Genomic DNA, 13,595 nt, shown 5'->3' on the forward strand with positions numbered 1-13,595 from the left:
AAATACATTGTTTATAACTAAAATTAAATGAGTAGAATATGAGAAACCCATGAAAAGTCAAGGAGACAAAGAAGTAAGAAGGCCCATGATATTAAGCGCTCGGATATTTTGAGTATAATCAAACCCCTAGGCTCACTTTTCAGCTAAAAATTGTTTTACTTGAATGATTAGTTGTTAAATAGAAAATATATTAGAAAGATGATCCTTAATGGAGATTGGGTGAGGTAAATTAGCGTAAAAACTTAGCTCAAATAAGGACTTAGATGGTTAATTGTAATAAAAAAGAATTTAAAAGATAATTCATGTATAAACAGATAATTAAAGATGGTTTCTGTAAATAACCCGATTATTTTTGAAGGTGGTTTTCAGAAGAAAAAAAAAACTCTTTTGAATTTCTCAACACCACCGATTTTTTTGAGCCTTGCTCACGAGGTCCTTAAAAATATCTTCGTTGTAGAAAAGGCCTACAGGCTATTCTGTTTGAGGAGGCCCAGTTTCAGCCCAGCCCATCCCAGCCCAGCACGAGGACGAACGCAAGTGTTTCAGGGTTTAGGAGAAAAAACGAAGAAAAGCTCTCGCTGTCGTCGTCCTAAAAAACAACGCCACCATTTTTTTTTCCTCGAAGCAAATACGCAGAAAGAGAACACAGAAGCATCAACAGAGATGCCCTCGATCCCGCGCCAATCAGACTACTGGAGATTTTCCCCGGACACCCCCATCGTCATCGACAATGGCGGCTCCCATTTCCGTATCGGGTAAAATTTCCCCCTAAAACCCTAACCCTAACCCTAATTTCAAAATGTCGCCATTTCTTCTCTTTTTTTGACCTAATTGCCGTCTCTCATTCGATTCCGAAGGTGGGCGGGAGAGTCCGATCCTCGAATCACTTTTCGCAACGTTGTGCAGAGGCCTCGCCATAGATCGACAGGTATTTTTAGCCGAAATTTTGTAGAAATTTGTTGAAAGTTTTGATTTTTTTTATAGTTTTTTATTTGATGCAGGTGATACTGTTACTATTGTTGGAGACCATCATGATCCAGCGAACCTGAAGTATTTTGACTGTACGAGGACGTCCTATCGTTCTCCGTTTGACAACAATGTCGTTTACCAGTATGAGATCATGGAATATGTGAGTTTGGATTTTTGAATTTTGTGATTTTCTGTTATTTTATCATGTTTTATCTACCCTTATTCGCCAGTGGAAAATGTTTAGAAGAACAATAGGAAAACTTGACCCTGTGATGGTTTAGCTTTTTGAAACCATTTGAGACTTGTTCATGTATATTGTGAAATTTGATTAATGATACTCACATGTTGTATGTCATTCGTGCACGGAGGTATCAATTTTAGCATTAAGCTTAATGATCTCATCCGGTGCACAAATGGATCATTCGGTCATAGTTTTCCCATCAGGTGATGTTACATGCACGGGGAGAAAAACCTCAACAAGCAGGAGAAAATAAGACGTATGAATATAGAAGGAGGTGCACATAATGTAATTTCTTTTTTATACTTGAAGGTCCCCATAGTAATGTGGGGGAAAAACTCTTAGTTCCAAAATAGATTTTTGTGACATTGCACAGGGGTATATATTTCATCTCCAAACTTTTTGTAATAATACACGGTGACAGAAGTATCTTCGTCATGAAATGTTACCTTAGTAGTAGTTAATATTTCAGGGAAAAAGGAAAAACATGTAGCTGGTGAGACCTAGCTCACTGATAAAGGGTAGGATGGATAGAGGTTCTAGGTTCAAGATCATGATATGCTCTCTGTGAAAAAAAATCATTCTGAAAAAAAACCCCACTCATATTGTGATAATTCTGTCTTAATTTTTTAAAAAAATTATCTTATATTAGGCTTTACAAAGATTTCGTTATGTTACAACTCATTAGGAATTAATTAGAATTTAGTCTCTGATTTCTTAAATTATTCAAGGCTTCATCTTAATATTAGATTTTATACAGATGTGCCTCTGTTACAACTTACAACTTTAGGAAATAGGTGATCTTTTTCGGGACTAAAATAGATGGTTTTCTATTTATTTTGGAATACATGAGATTTTCAAAGGGCTAATAAATAATACTCTTCCTTTTGGCACGGGTTTGATCTTCTATCCCTGCAAAATGTGCTTCGTACCCTAGAAACCAGTGGGCATTTTCTATTAGTTAGATCGATAAGAATACACTATGTACCAGAAGATACTGGAGGTTATTAGGTAGAAGGCAGCATATTTAAACCTAATCTTCGCACCTTTATTTCATGTTCCTACAGTTTAAAGAGAGATGTATGTAAGAAAGAATAATTAGTTGTAATCCATAAGAAACCACTATGTACAGAGGAGGTTATTAATTATAATCCATAAGAATCCACTGTGTACCAGAAGACACCAGAGGTTATTAGGTAGAAGAAGATGGCATATTTAAACCTAATCTTTGCACCTTTATTTAATGTTCCTACAGTTTAAAGAGAGATGTATATAAGAAAGAATAATTTTAGCTTCAAGTATTTGAAAATTTTTAGTTTACAAAGATCTAAACATTTAATGCAATTTAATCATCTTAAGGTGCACTTGTAGAGTTTAGTTCAGTGACGGAGCTAGGAATTTCGGCAAGAGGGGTCCGCAAAGTGATTAAACACCACAACGTATAATTTTTTAAGCACAACTGATTAGCATCTAGCATCGTTAGTTCGTTACATAACAAGACCTTCAAAATCCTATTTCCAATTATAATATGGTGTTTACAATAGCATTCCAACTCAATTAACGTGTACATTAACGGATACATGAGCATCCATCTTTTATTCAATAGTCTTTATTAAATGGGTTAATTATGGATAGACCCCCTTGGAGTATCGCCCAATCGTGGATAGACCCCAATAGTTCTATTGGTGTGGATAAACTCCAAATTTCTAATTTTATGAATACTTGAAAGAGTAGGAAAAAAAAATCATTGAGGTGGTCTATCGCACTTTCGCAAAATACTTCAAGGAGTAGTATCTACACAATTAAAAACTGTAGGGTATATTTGGAACTAGGCGCTACTACAAGGGGTTTATCTGCAATTAACCCTTAGTAAACCCTAAAGTTACATACTTGCATTACTATTGATTGTTCTTCTTTAGCATTGTTCGCTAGCCATAGAGAGCTAGAGATAAAACAAGAAATGGAAGAGTTTTCTCAAGTTAGGTATCTATGCATTTCATCCCCATCTAAATATAATTATTAGTTAAACATCCATACTACTTGGTTTTTTCTTATATTCTGTGAGGCAGAACCTCTATTCTGTCTTAGCTCCACTATGAGCCATGTGAACGAGCTGTAGGAGAGCTGAAGAAGAACTCATACGGACTGATCCACAAAAAGAAATCTGAAAGAAAGGGTCTCTTTGTTAATTGTTAATTGGGTTCTTTTGTAGTCCTTGTTTTCAATAGGGTCTCGCTGCAAATGTGTTAGTCGTATACTCATATGTTGGATTGTAGCCATGTGGTGAATCATTTAAGTAACTGTGTAGGATGATGCCATGTGGTTAGGTAGTTTGTTGAACGTTACAATGATCTGAAGGAGTAAGAGCTTACTGTTCATCTCCTTCCTCAATCAAGACTTGAAATAAAGAAACCCAATTTCTTTCACAATTTCTTATCCCTCTTCCTAATTTCCCTATTTCTCACCGTCAACCTTTAATCTAGCAGTGGAAAGGCTCTTTCTCATGGATGGTAGTGGAGCTAAGAGAGTAATAGAGGTTCTCAGGCCTACATATTCCAAGGGGGTGCCATGGCCCATTTGGCCTCAATATAGCTCCGCCCCTCTTTTAGTCGTCGGTGGACTTATGCAAACATGAGGGCTATGTTTGTCTACTTTAGCCCTGTGATTCCAAGAGGTCAAAGACACAGTTAATTATTGCATGGGGTCCCTCGGAAATATTTTCTGTCCATCATGAAGAGATAGCGTGCTGCCTGGTTTCTCTTATTAGTTACTGTGGCCAAACCCCTTTCTTGAAGGGTACAGGAAGGTTGTCCTGAATATGTGGACGGCATATCCATAACTTTTTATGGTTTTTGATACGCACGGGTTATCCAGGCCATTCTCTTTGCATATAGCATTTATATAATAGAGACAGTCAAAACCTTGTAATGTCCTGTCCTTACACACCAATAAGTAGAAAAATATTACCCAACCTGGTTTTTTGCTATAAGGAAAAAGGAAATGACTCCCAATTTACAGAAAACTCTCTCTATTTTTGTAGTTAATAGCAGAGTTCACCAAGTAGCATGCTGTGACAAGAGACCTACTGCACAATGTTCAAATCTCATTGGAAAATAGAAAATATACCCCTTGGTAGCTCAAGATATACTGTGGATGGCAGCTAGACTTTGCCTTTGTTTATTCAGTCAGTTGCAGGTTAACGATAATCTATCGCAGGACTTGACTAGACTATGTTTTACAAATAGGAAGTGCTGATAAAGTAATTAGTTTACTTTTGTAAGATCTGAAATCCATGATCAATTGTGATACCATGCACTTGTTAACTGAAGGCAACAACACACTGTAGATTCTGAGGTCTTGTAGGGGATTGTTTAGATCAGTAAACACGTTCCCTCCTTCCGATATGTTGTTTATTCTACTTGGTTATTGAATTAGTAACCAATGCGATTCAATCACAAATGGGTGATACTCATAGTTTGATTATTGTATATCGGTGTGTGGATTTATGTCCAGTCTTGGGATGCCAATCTGTCAACGTATATGTCTAGTCTTCTGCTTCTGCATTCTTTCCCTCATTAATTCTCATATATTGTGTTCTTGAGGTGTCATCTTTTCAACTCTTTGTTTGCTTCTTCATATCTTCTCTTTGACATACTAATTTCTGTTCTAGGTTCTTGATTACGCTTTAGATCGGTTGGGGGCAGATTTAAAGGTACGTACACAGGTACAGATTGACAAGTTTTCTTTTACTTTGGCATCTCATACTGTGGGCTTACTTTTCTTAACAAGGCATCAACCTGATGTCAACCTTAACATAAATGATGCATGCATGACTGAAAGATATCTTACACAATTTGATGCCTACATTGTGTGTGCTTTGACACATTTCTGTGTCTGCTTGTGCATATGCATATGCATAAATATTTAATTTACTTAGAACATTGATCTTATTAGCAAATAACCATGCGTGTATGTGTGTGCATAGACGCCTTTCTAGCTACCTACATGTTCCTTTTTCATTTCTATAGGAAACATAATTGTCGACCTGCTTGCTAATTTCTTTTTAGATTTTGCATAAATGAATGTGAGTATGTGTGCATGTATATATGTATGTATGTACAATGAGTCAATGACCGCTACCCTATATAGAACTTCATACTACTATTCTGAAAATGACATTGCTGAAGATGTATTATAGACTGACACTTTCATAGTAACTGTTCAAACTAAAACTTTCTGTTTCAACCTTGCTTTATTCTGAGTCCGTGATTTGGAGTTTTAGTGGTTATGAAACTGATAAATTTGCACTATATACTAAACTTGAGGGCAGAACAGGTTGACCATCCCATTCTGATGACAGAATGCATATGCAACCCTATATCATCGCGCAGTAAAATGGCGGAGCTTCTATTTGAGACTTATGGCATACCATCCATAGGTACAATTTTTTGCCTACTATCTTCTTGAAGTCAATTCTATTAAGTTGTGGTTGAATTGTGTATCTATTCTATATTCTTAAGGCAAGGTGAAACATGTTATAATGGTTTCTTATTATTTCTGTCATCTGTTTTTGAAACTCTTTTGTTTCAGCTTTTGGTGTCGATGCTGCATTCAGCTACAAGTTAAATCAGCAACTTGGGGTTTGCAATGAAGATGGCCTTGTCGTTTGTTCGGGACTGACAACAAGCCATGTCATCCCTGTAAGTCTCATGTCATGCGTCAGGCAAGCAAGTTTGATAATCTAATGACCTGCAAATCAGCTTGCTTTGGTAGGCATGCTATTTCGATATGTGAGCAAGCTAGTGCAGATGATACTGAAAGACGCCTTTATTAGGAAAGGAGATCAGTAACTATTTGGAGAGCTAGTGAAATGAATTATTTAAAATAGACATATTTGCTAGGTCTTTAGAGATGTGATAAAGTTCTGTTGGATCGATAGACATCTTCAAGGACATTGTTATATCAGATATTGGGATTCAGCTCCATGAGTGTTTTCCTAGTTACACAACTCTGTTAGAGTTATCTCCTTTGGACTGTTTACATTTAACCATAACAGTTTTAAGAGTGATGCTTCTCATATTTTCTGCATTTTGGAGACAGTTTAATGCCGTCTAATTTTCATTTGATCGCCTAGGCATATTATTGATGTTTATCTGTTGTTATCATGCAGTTTCTATCAGGGGAGCCTGTGATTGATGCATGTTGCAGAACAAATATTGGTGGATATCATGTAACTGATTATTTGAAGCAGCTTCTTTCTCTTAAGTATCCTAATCATGCGTATGTGCTTTTTGATCCCGTTTATTTTTAAAGTAAAGAGTTGAAGCTTGTCCCTTTTATTCTATCACGAGGCTTGTTTAAATGCACTTCTGCAGATCTAGCATCTCATGGGAAAAAGCTGAGGAGCTGAAAAGGGAACATTGCTATGTAGCTTCTGATTATCAGTCAGAATTGCAATTGTTCCAGGTTGGTTTCTTATTTTTTTGCTTCAAAATTTATTGCGGCAATTACATTCTCTAATTGAATACTTGCAACCTAAACTATTTTTCAATCGTCTCCTGTGGGAATAGTTTTACTCTGATTTACTTTTGTTCTCTTTCCGTGCTTTTTCATGACTAATATTGCTTTCATCGAGGTACTTGGACTTGGGCAGAATTTTACTTTTCATTGCTTCTCTGGAGCTTCTTATTATCTACTCCTAACCTTTCCAAATTGAGTTCCTTGCAAATATTGTCAGCCTTTCCGCCAGTTTAAACCACACAGCAACAGCTGATTCATGCATGTGCAATGCCGCTTATGTAAGCTGCTTCAGTGTCCTTGGCATTGCATGTTGTGTGTTGAAGAGTTTGCTTTTGGGCCTGTTGCTACTGGAAGATAAGTTCTTTCTATCCTGTTTCCAAGAGTCACTTGAGTGTTCCTGGTTTTTTTCGTTAGCTCGAGGAAGCTTCTCTTTTAGGGAACATCCAAGTGCTGATACCGAACTTTGGTGGTGAGATTGGGCTATTGTGCAAAGGAAGATAGATTTGGAGACGGGTTTTCATATTCATTTGACAATGTTGTGCAAGACAATTTGACTGCTAAGTTCATTTCTGAGAAGGTTGATGGGGTGGGGAGATAGGAGTAAGGAGGAGATTTGGAAGCCTCGTCTCTTATTTGTAAATAGCTCTAAAACATATTCCCTTTGTTCTAATTTTTCTTTGATAAAATTTTTGCAGTACCATGCTCAGTACTGTAAGATACTGGGTGTGCCTAATTTATTCCTACTTAATTTTAGCCTTTTCAGCCTGTTATTTGAAACAATTTGAAGTTCCCTTTCTCACCTTACATGCCACTCTTTTGGTTATTCTTCTGCACTCAAGGGACCATCAAACGTTTCTTTCACATGTCTGGAAGCATTTGATAAATGATTAAATGATGACCAAGAACTTCAGTTGCTTCCTGCATTTTGCTACTGTATTTTGCTTCATTCTTGGATATCTCTTATCTTTGTCCAAAAATTGAAGTTTAAGATATCATGCAAAACAGATCAGTGATTCACACCGATGGAAAGGGTTTTGTTCCTTTGGAAATTTGTTGCTGTTACCATTTCCCTATTGTGGATAACTAGATCTGGATTACTGTCAAGTAGACTGCATAATGTGCCCGGAGATTGCTCGATAGTCGTTTACTGTCTTAACTATTGTTGGCGTGTATGACTGTATCAGGTAAAGACCCTAACAATCTGCCTTCTTAGGTAATAGACAAAATTTCATCTCTCTTAGCATTCTTTCCTTTCTTATTTCTTTTCTGTTTTTCTTATCTTTCTTCTTTTGGTGGACATTGCTAGGTAGAACAGTTTCTGCTAGTTTGAGGACCATACCGGCTAGTTTTCCATGGTTTGGTTGTGTTGTATTTCAATTATAATGTTAGCTATTAAATTTTTTGTGCATCTTGTTGACATACATGAAGGACAAACTCAATTACTCAAGAAGCAGTCTTTCAAAATTTAAGAGTGGTTTATTGTTTCCTAAGCAATATCTCTGCAACAGTATGGAGTTTCGTTAACTTATAATAAAAAAAACATAGATCAAATTTCAATTTTTTAATCTTATATATTCATTTTCATTTTTTTTCCGGTCTGCTTTAAGATGTAATAGAAATTTTGTTTCTGTTTTAGAAAGGGACAAAAGAAGCTGAAGAGAAGACCAGATACTGGCAACTACCCTGGGTTCCACCTCCACGAGAAGTGGGCCCATCTGAAGAGGAACTTGCCAGAAAAGCTGCTTTGAGAGAAAAGCAAGGCCAGCGATTGAGAGACATGGCTGCAGCAAAAAAGTCTGTTAGAATATCCGAGCTGGAAAATGAACTTCAAGGTTTAGAAGATCTCTTGGATCAGCTTGAGGAGGTGGATGAAGATGAGATTCCCTCTATTTTGTCAGCAGCTGGTTATGTTTCCAGACACGAAATTGACTCTGCTGTTCTAAGAGTAACACAATCCTTACGAAAGGCAAAGGGCGAGCCTGATGAAAGTGAGGATAAAATGGACGAGGCCTCATTGGCAGAGAGATTTCCACTCGTTAATATTCCTGATGACATGTTGACTCCTGAGCAGGTATTGTGGACTTCAATCCATTTGTCATTATATACTTGATTTCTTAGCTGGGTGTGACTCTAAATCTTTCATTTGGCAGATTAAAGAAAAAAGAAAGCAGACATTTCTCAAGACCACAACAGAGGGCAGATTGCGTGCTAAGCAAAAGCGCGTTGAAGAAGAATTACTGAGGGAGAAGCAGAATCAAGAAGAAGAAGAAAAGCGACTGTATGTTTTATTGCCTTTCAACAATTTGCCTGACCCGGAGAATCTTGAAGTGATTTGTTTTCAAGAGTTTTGTTTCCACGAAAAATAATTGTCGAAGTCTTTTATAGAATTGATTGCGAAGTTAATCCATATTTAAAACTGAAGGACATGAGCATCCTTTCCTCAGTGAGCGAGATAATAGCTAGTACATGCTTTCTCCTACTAATGTAGATTGACTATCTAATTTTTTGCTTCTGCTGGATGCTAATTATAGGCTTCCGTCTGATTCCAATATTTCACTTTCTAGAATCCTTGTGTCCTTTTCTGTCTGGCGGTGACATTCAATTTTCTTTATGCAATTTTTATATCTTAATAACAAGAACAATTTTCTGAAAGCTTATTTTTGGGTCTTTAGGATGAGCTACATCTACATGAATCCTTTTATGTTGTTTGACTATATTGAGGATCATATCCTCAGCAATCCTCTGCATGTAATTTGAAATTTAATGTCGACATGGAGAGCTGTTAATCAAGTTATCACAGCTTGGCTATGTGTTATTTTTAATGCAGAGAGAACCCAGAACAATATCTTGAGCAACTACGAGCTAAATATAAAGAACTCTCTGAGAAAGTTGAGCAGAGGAAGAGGCTCAAGACAAATGGCAACCGTACAAATGGTAATCAGAATTCATCAGGGAATACAGGTCGTGGCGAACGTCTGAATGCTGCTCAAAGGGAAAGAATGCGCCTCTTGACAACTGCAGCATTTGATCGAGGGAAAGGTGAAGATACATTTGGAGCTAGAGATGAAGATTGGCAACTGTATAAACTGATGAGCAAGGATGTTGATGAAGAAGATGAGGGGCAAGACGAGAATGAGGCAGAATTAGCTCGCATCTCCAGTAGGCTCCAGGTCAGTTCCATTGCAATTCCTTGTTTCCCTTTACCCTTGTTTCCCTTTACCGACTTGTTGGCATCTGTTATTGGTCTTTCTATACTGATTCTTGGAATATCAATACCCTGAGCTTTAGTTCACATGGTTGTTCTTAGTTCTCATGCTCATTATGTTTAAAGTTATGGGCTAATAAAATAATGAATGATTTCCTTGCTGATATATTTGATACTTTTCACTTATAACAGCATTTTCAATCTATTGAAGCATCTGTCCTGGTAACTGCTTATTTCCTGTCTAGGGTGTATTCAGTGTTCCACCTGCTTATGGATAGATTGTAAGAGAGTACTTAAAAAATCCTTCTGGCAGCAGGGGTAATGCATTTTGAATTTTGGTGCTTTTTTCAAATGGATAAGGTCTCATCGAAGAATGTTTTAAATTAGTTGTGTTATGAAATGAAATTTCTATTATAGTTTGAAAATTTATGAGAAAGGGAGGTTGGATAAAAGTGAATTTGAGTTATAAGAGAGGGTATTAATTTCTGTGGGATATAGGAAATATGAGAGAAAAAGGAGACGAGAATCTGATATGCTGGCTATTTCTTTGTTTCAAAAGCCATATACCCACCTTCTCAGAACCTTTAGTTTAGGGCTTTTTCCTGCCTAGATAAGTTCCTAAAAGAATGTTACTGCACAGTAATTTCGGCAACCACGGCTCATTTCCCACACTTTATTATACTACAAACATGTAAAGTACAGTAAGTAGTTTATTCTCAATTAGTTTGATTCTCGTAACACACATGGACAAGAAATTCTCGTAACACATGGACTTCTTTTTTTCCTCCTTTTCTTATTCTTTGAAGGGAATCCTTGCCTTGAACCTTATTTGACTTCCACGGCTCATTTCCCACACTTTATTATACTACAAACATGTAAAGTACAGTAAGTAGTTTATTCTCAATTAGTTTGATTCTCGTAACACACATGGACAAGAAATTTTCATCCATTTGTTTCAGGGTTAATCTTTGTATTGTGATGTACTCATTTATGCAAACTAAAGCATTTTTTAAGCTCTTTTCGCTAAATCTCAAACACTGTTACTTTTTGCTCTCAATTTAGAGGGAAATTTAATCATATTCCAGTTAAAACTTATTGCAAAATGTAATCTATCATCATGTGATTAGTTTACCATGTTGGGAAAACAGATCAGTTATGACATTTACCAACATTTAGCAATTTAGTCTTCTTTCAGTTAAAACAGAGGGCAATGTTTAATGGATTTGGCATTTACTAATATGTGTATTGGCTTACTGATGACGGATATAAATATGGATATAGTTCCGTAAAAAAACCCATTTCCATATCCGCCAAAGTTAAATACGGATATGGTTAGAGATTGGATGAAAGGAAAACAAATTATGCACTTATCGAATTTGAGAGAAATCAAAATGATAAAATTCAAATGTATATATATGCTATGCGATACAAGAGCTGTCTAAAATTTATTATAATTCACCGTTGCATTCATAATGTCTAAATTTTAGATCTCTGGATAATAAAATCAGTTTTAGGTCCACTAATTTAAAGCCAAAATAGTTTTTCCCCTCTGGTCGCTGTGGATATCCAGATTCCCGAATCTGGATTTTTATATTCTATCTACATCCATATCTACTTGAACCGATTATGAATTTAAAATGATATACATGTCCATTTCTGCCGCCTAGATATGGATATTTGATATCCATATACTGTCGGGAAAATATATATATGCGGATATCTATATCTAATAAAATAATTTTGGAGTAATTGACTGCATCATCGTACAGGGGGTATATCTATTATCTACAATTTTCACTTTGTATTACTGCACTTGCTTCACTATTTGACCATTTCTACTAATTCCTTTATACGACAAGTGACAAGCTCTATAATCTCTCTGTAGGATATAGACCCAGAGTTTGTTCCTAAATTCGAAGCATCATTGCTCCCAGGTACACCAGAATTCCCACGCTACCGTCCTCTCACTTGCGGCAAGCACTTCCAGCATTTTCTCTCGGCGGTTGAGCTGGCGATTCAGATGTCCTGCAAATACTTTTCCAGCCCACAATGGTCGGAGTGGATCAAGCAGGTCTCGATGAGATGGTCGGGATCTCTCTCCGCAGGCTCTCTTCAGTCGATGAAACCATCAAGAGCAGAATGTGCAGTTCTGTTCTCGTAACCGGCGGAAGTACTCTTTTCCCTGGTTTGGATTCAAGATTAGAAAACGGAATTCGGAGAATTCGACCATACCGTTCACCTCTCAAGGTAGTTAGGGCATCGGACGAGATATTAGATGCGTGGAGAGGTGCAGCAGCATATGCTACCTCCTTGCAGTTTCCATCACAGACGTTCAGTATCCAAGATTATTACGAGAAAGGTGAAGGTGCACTGAGGGAATACAAAATCAAGTATAGCCTATGACTATGGAGTTCTGTGTTTATATTATTATTAGGTTTTATACGCGTGCAATGCATGTGGTTAAATATCATGATTAAGTATTTTTAGCTTAATTCTAACTAAAAGTTGTTTCTCATTTTCATTTTAATAGTTTGTGCTCACTTTTGTCTTTGAACTTTAATATTACGATTATTTATTTTCTTTGATGTTTGTTTAAATGAGCTACACCTAATTTAAATTTTCATGTTGATATTTGAATTGACAGAAAACAAATACAATTTGAAGTTAATTTGAATTTTCATAATATTTTGACTGACATGAAACCAAGTTTTACTTGAGAAAGTACAATGTTGTGAAAGTAAAAAATATTAAAATAGTGTTATATAAGGAATGTGAATATTTAAAACCAATAAGAAAAAAATGATTGATTAAAAGTATGTTAAAATGATACTAAATAGAATATGAAGTTTGTTCCTAATCATTGATAGACTTCATAAAAATTATAAATTAAAGATAAATACTAACTCTAGTATACTTTTATATGATCAAAACATATATATAAGCATATAAAAGTAGTGAAAAAAGCTCATGAAACTTCCTTCTAAGGATTCTTAATTTCACTCAAGATAATTAAACTATTCTATAAAATATTTAAAAAATATTGTCTTTTATTCCTTCTTTTTTTTGAGCTAAGATCAATCTTTCCTCATTTTTATCTTTTTCTTGAGCAATTCTAATGTAGTGTCTTTATTATTTATATCGATTGTGATATTATGCTAGAGTTGTATTTTTTATGCTATTATTTTTTCTGGCCTCGTTAATCTTTTATCTTGTCGTTTAAGAAGTTAAACGTATTTTTGATGTTCAACACAAACTTCTTGAAATATAGACTTTAATTTTTTTCTATTTCAATGAGAATAAATATTAATTTCATATATATAAATTCTTTGTGTTTCTAATTTATTGCTTAAATAAGATTAGAAGTTATTCTTTTTTTCTACAACAAATTCTTCTGATGTGCATCCAATAAGAGTTTCTGTAATGTCAATAATATTATATTTGCTTTATCCCTGTTATTTTTCACAAAGATCTAAACTAAATACATGTATTTTTTATTACCAATTTGTCGTAAATTATAATATTAATATTTAATTTCCTTACCATTTGAAGAACAAAGTATGAAATTTTATGGATACTTACTAATTTTTCTTATATTTTTTATGGAAAATTCTTCTTTGATAGGGATATAATGTAACTCAGTTGGTGCTTCTTTAATAGATATAC

General features: G+C 35.5%; 1 protein-coding gene across 1 annotated transcript; it reads left to right on the forward strand.

The window, feature by feature from the left end:
• On the forward strand, nucleotides 563–12,507 carry LOC109841318 (actin-related protein 5). Its single transcript, XM_020410247.1, is given in 14 exon segments — nucleotides 563–755; nucleotides 858–928; nucleotides 1,002–1,129; nucleotides 4,878–4,919; nucleotides 5,543–5,645; nucleotides 5,798–5,907; nucleotides 6,378–6,487; nucleotides 6,583–6,673; nucleotides 8,364–8,798; nucleotides 8,878–9,005; nucleotides 9,555–9,897; nucleotides 11,818–11,942; nucleotides 11,944–11,959; nucleotides 11,961–12,507. Coding segments are annotated over 14 exon segments (2,169 nt in total). The 5' UTR covers nucleotides 563–663; the 3' UTR covers nucleotides 12,336–12,507.

The sequence above is a fragment of the Asparagus officinalis genome, chromosome 5, assembly GCF_001876935.1.
Source record: "Asparagus officinalis chromosome 5, Aspof.V1, whole genome shotgun sequence".
Lineage (NCBI taxonomy): Eukaryota > Viridiplantae > Streptophyta > Magnoliopsida > Asparagales > Asparagaceae > Asparagus > Asparagus officinalis.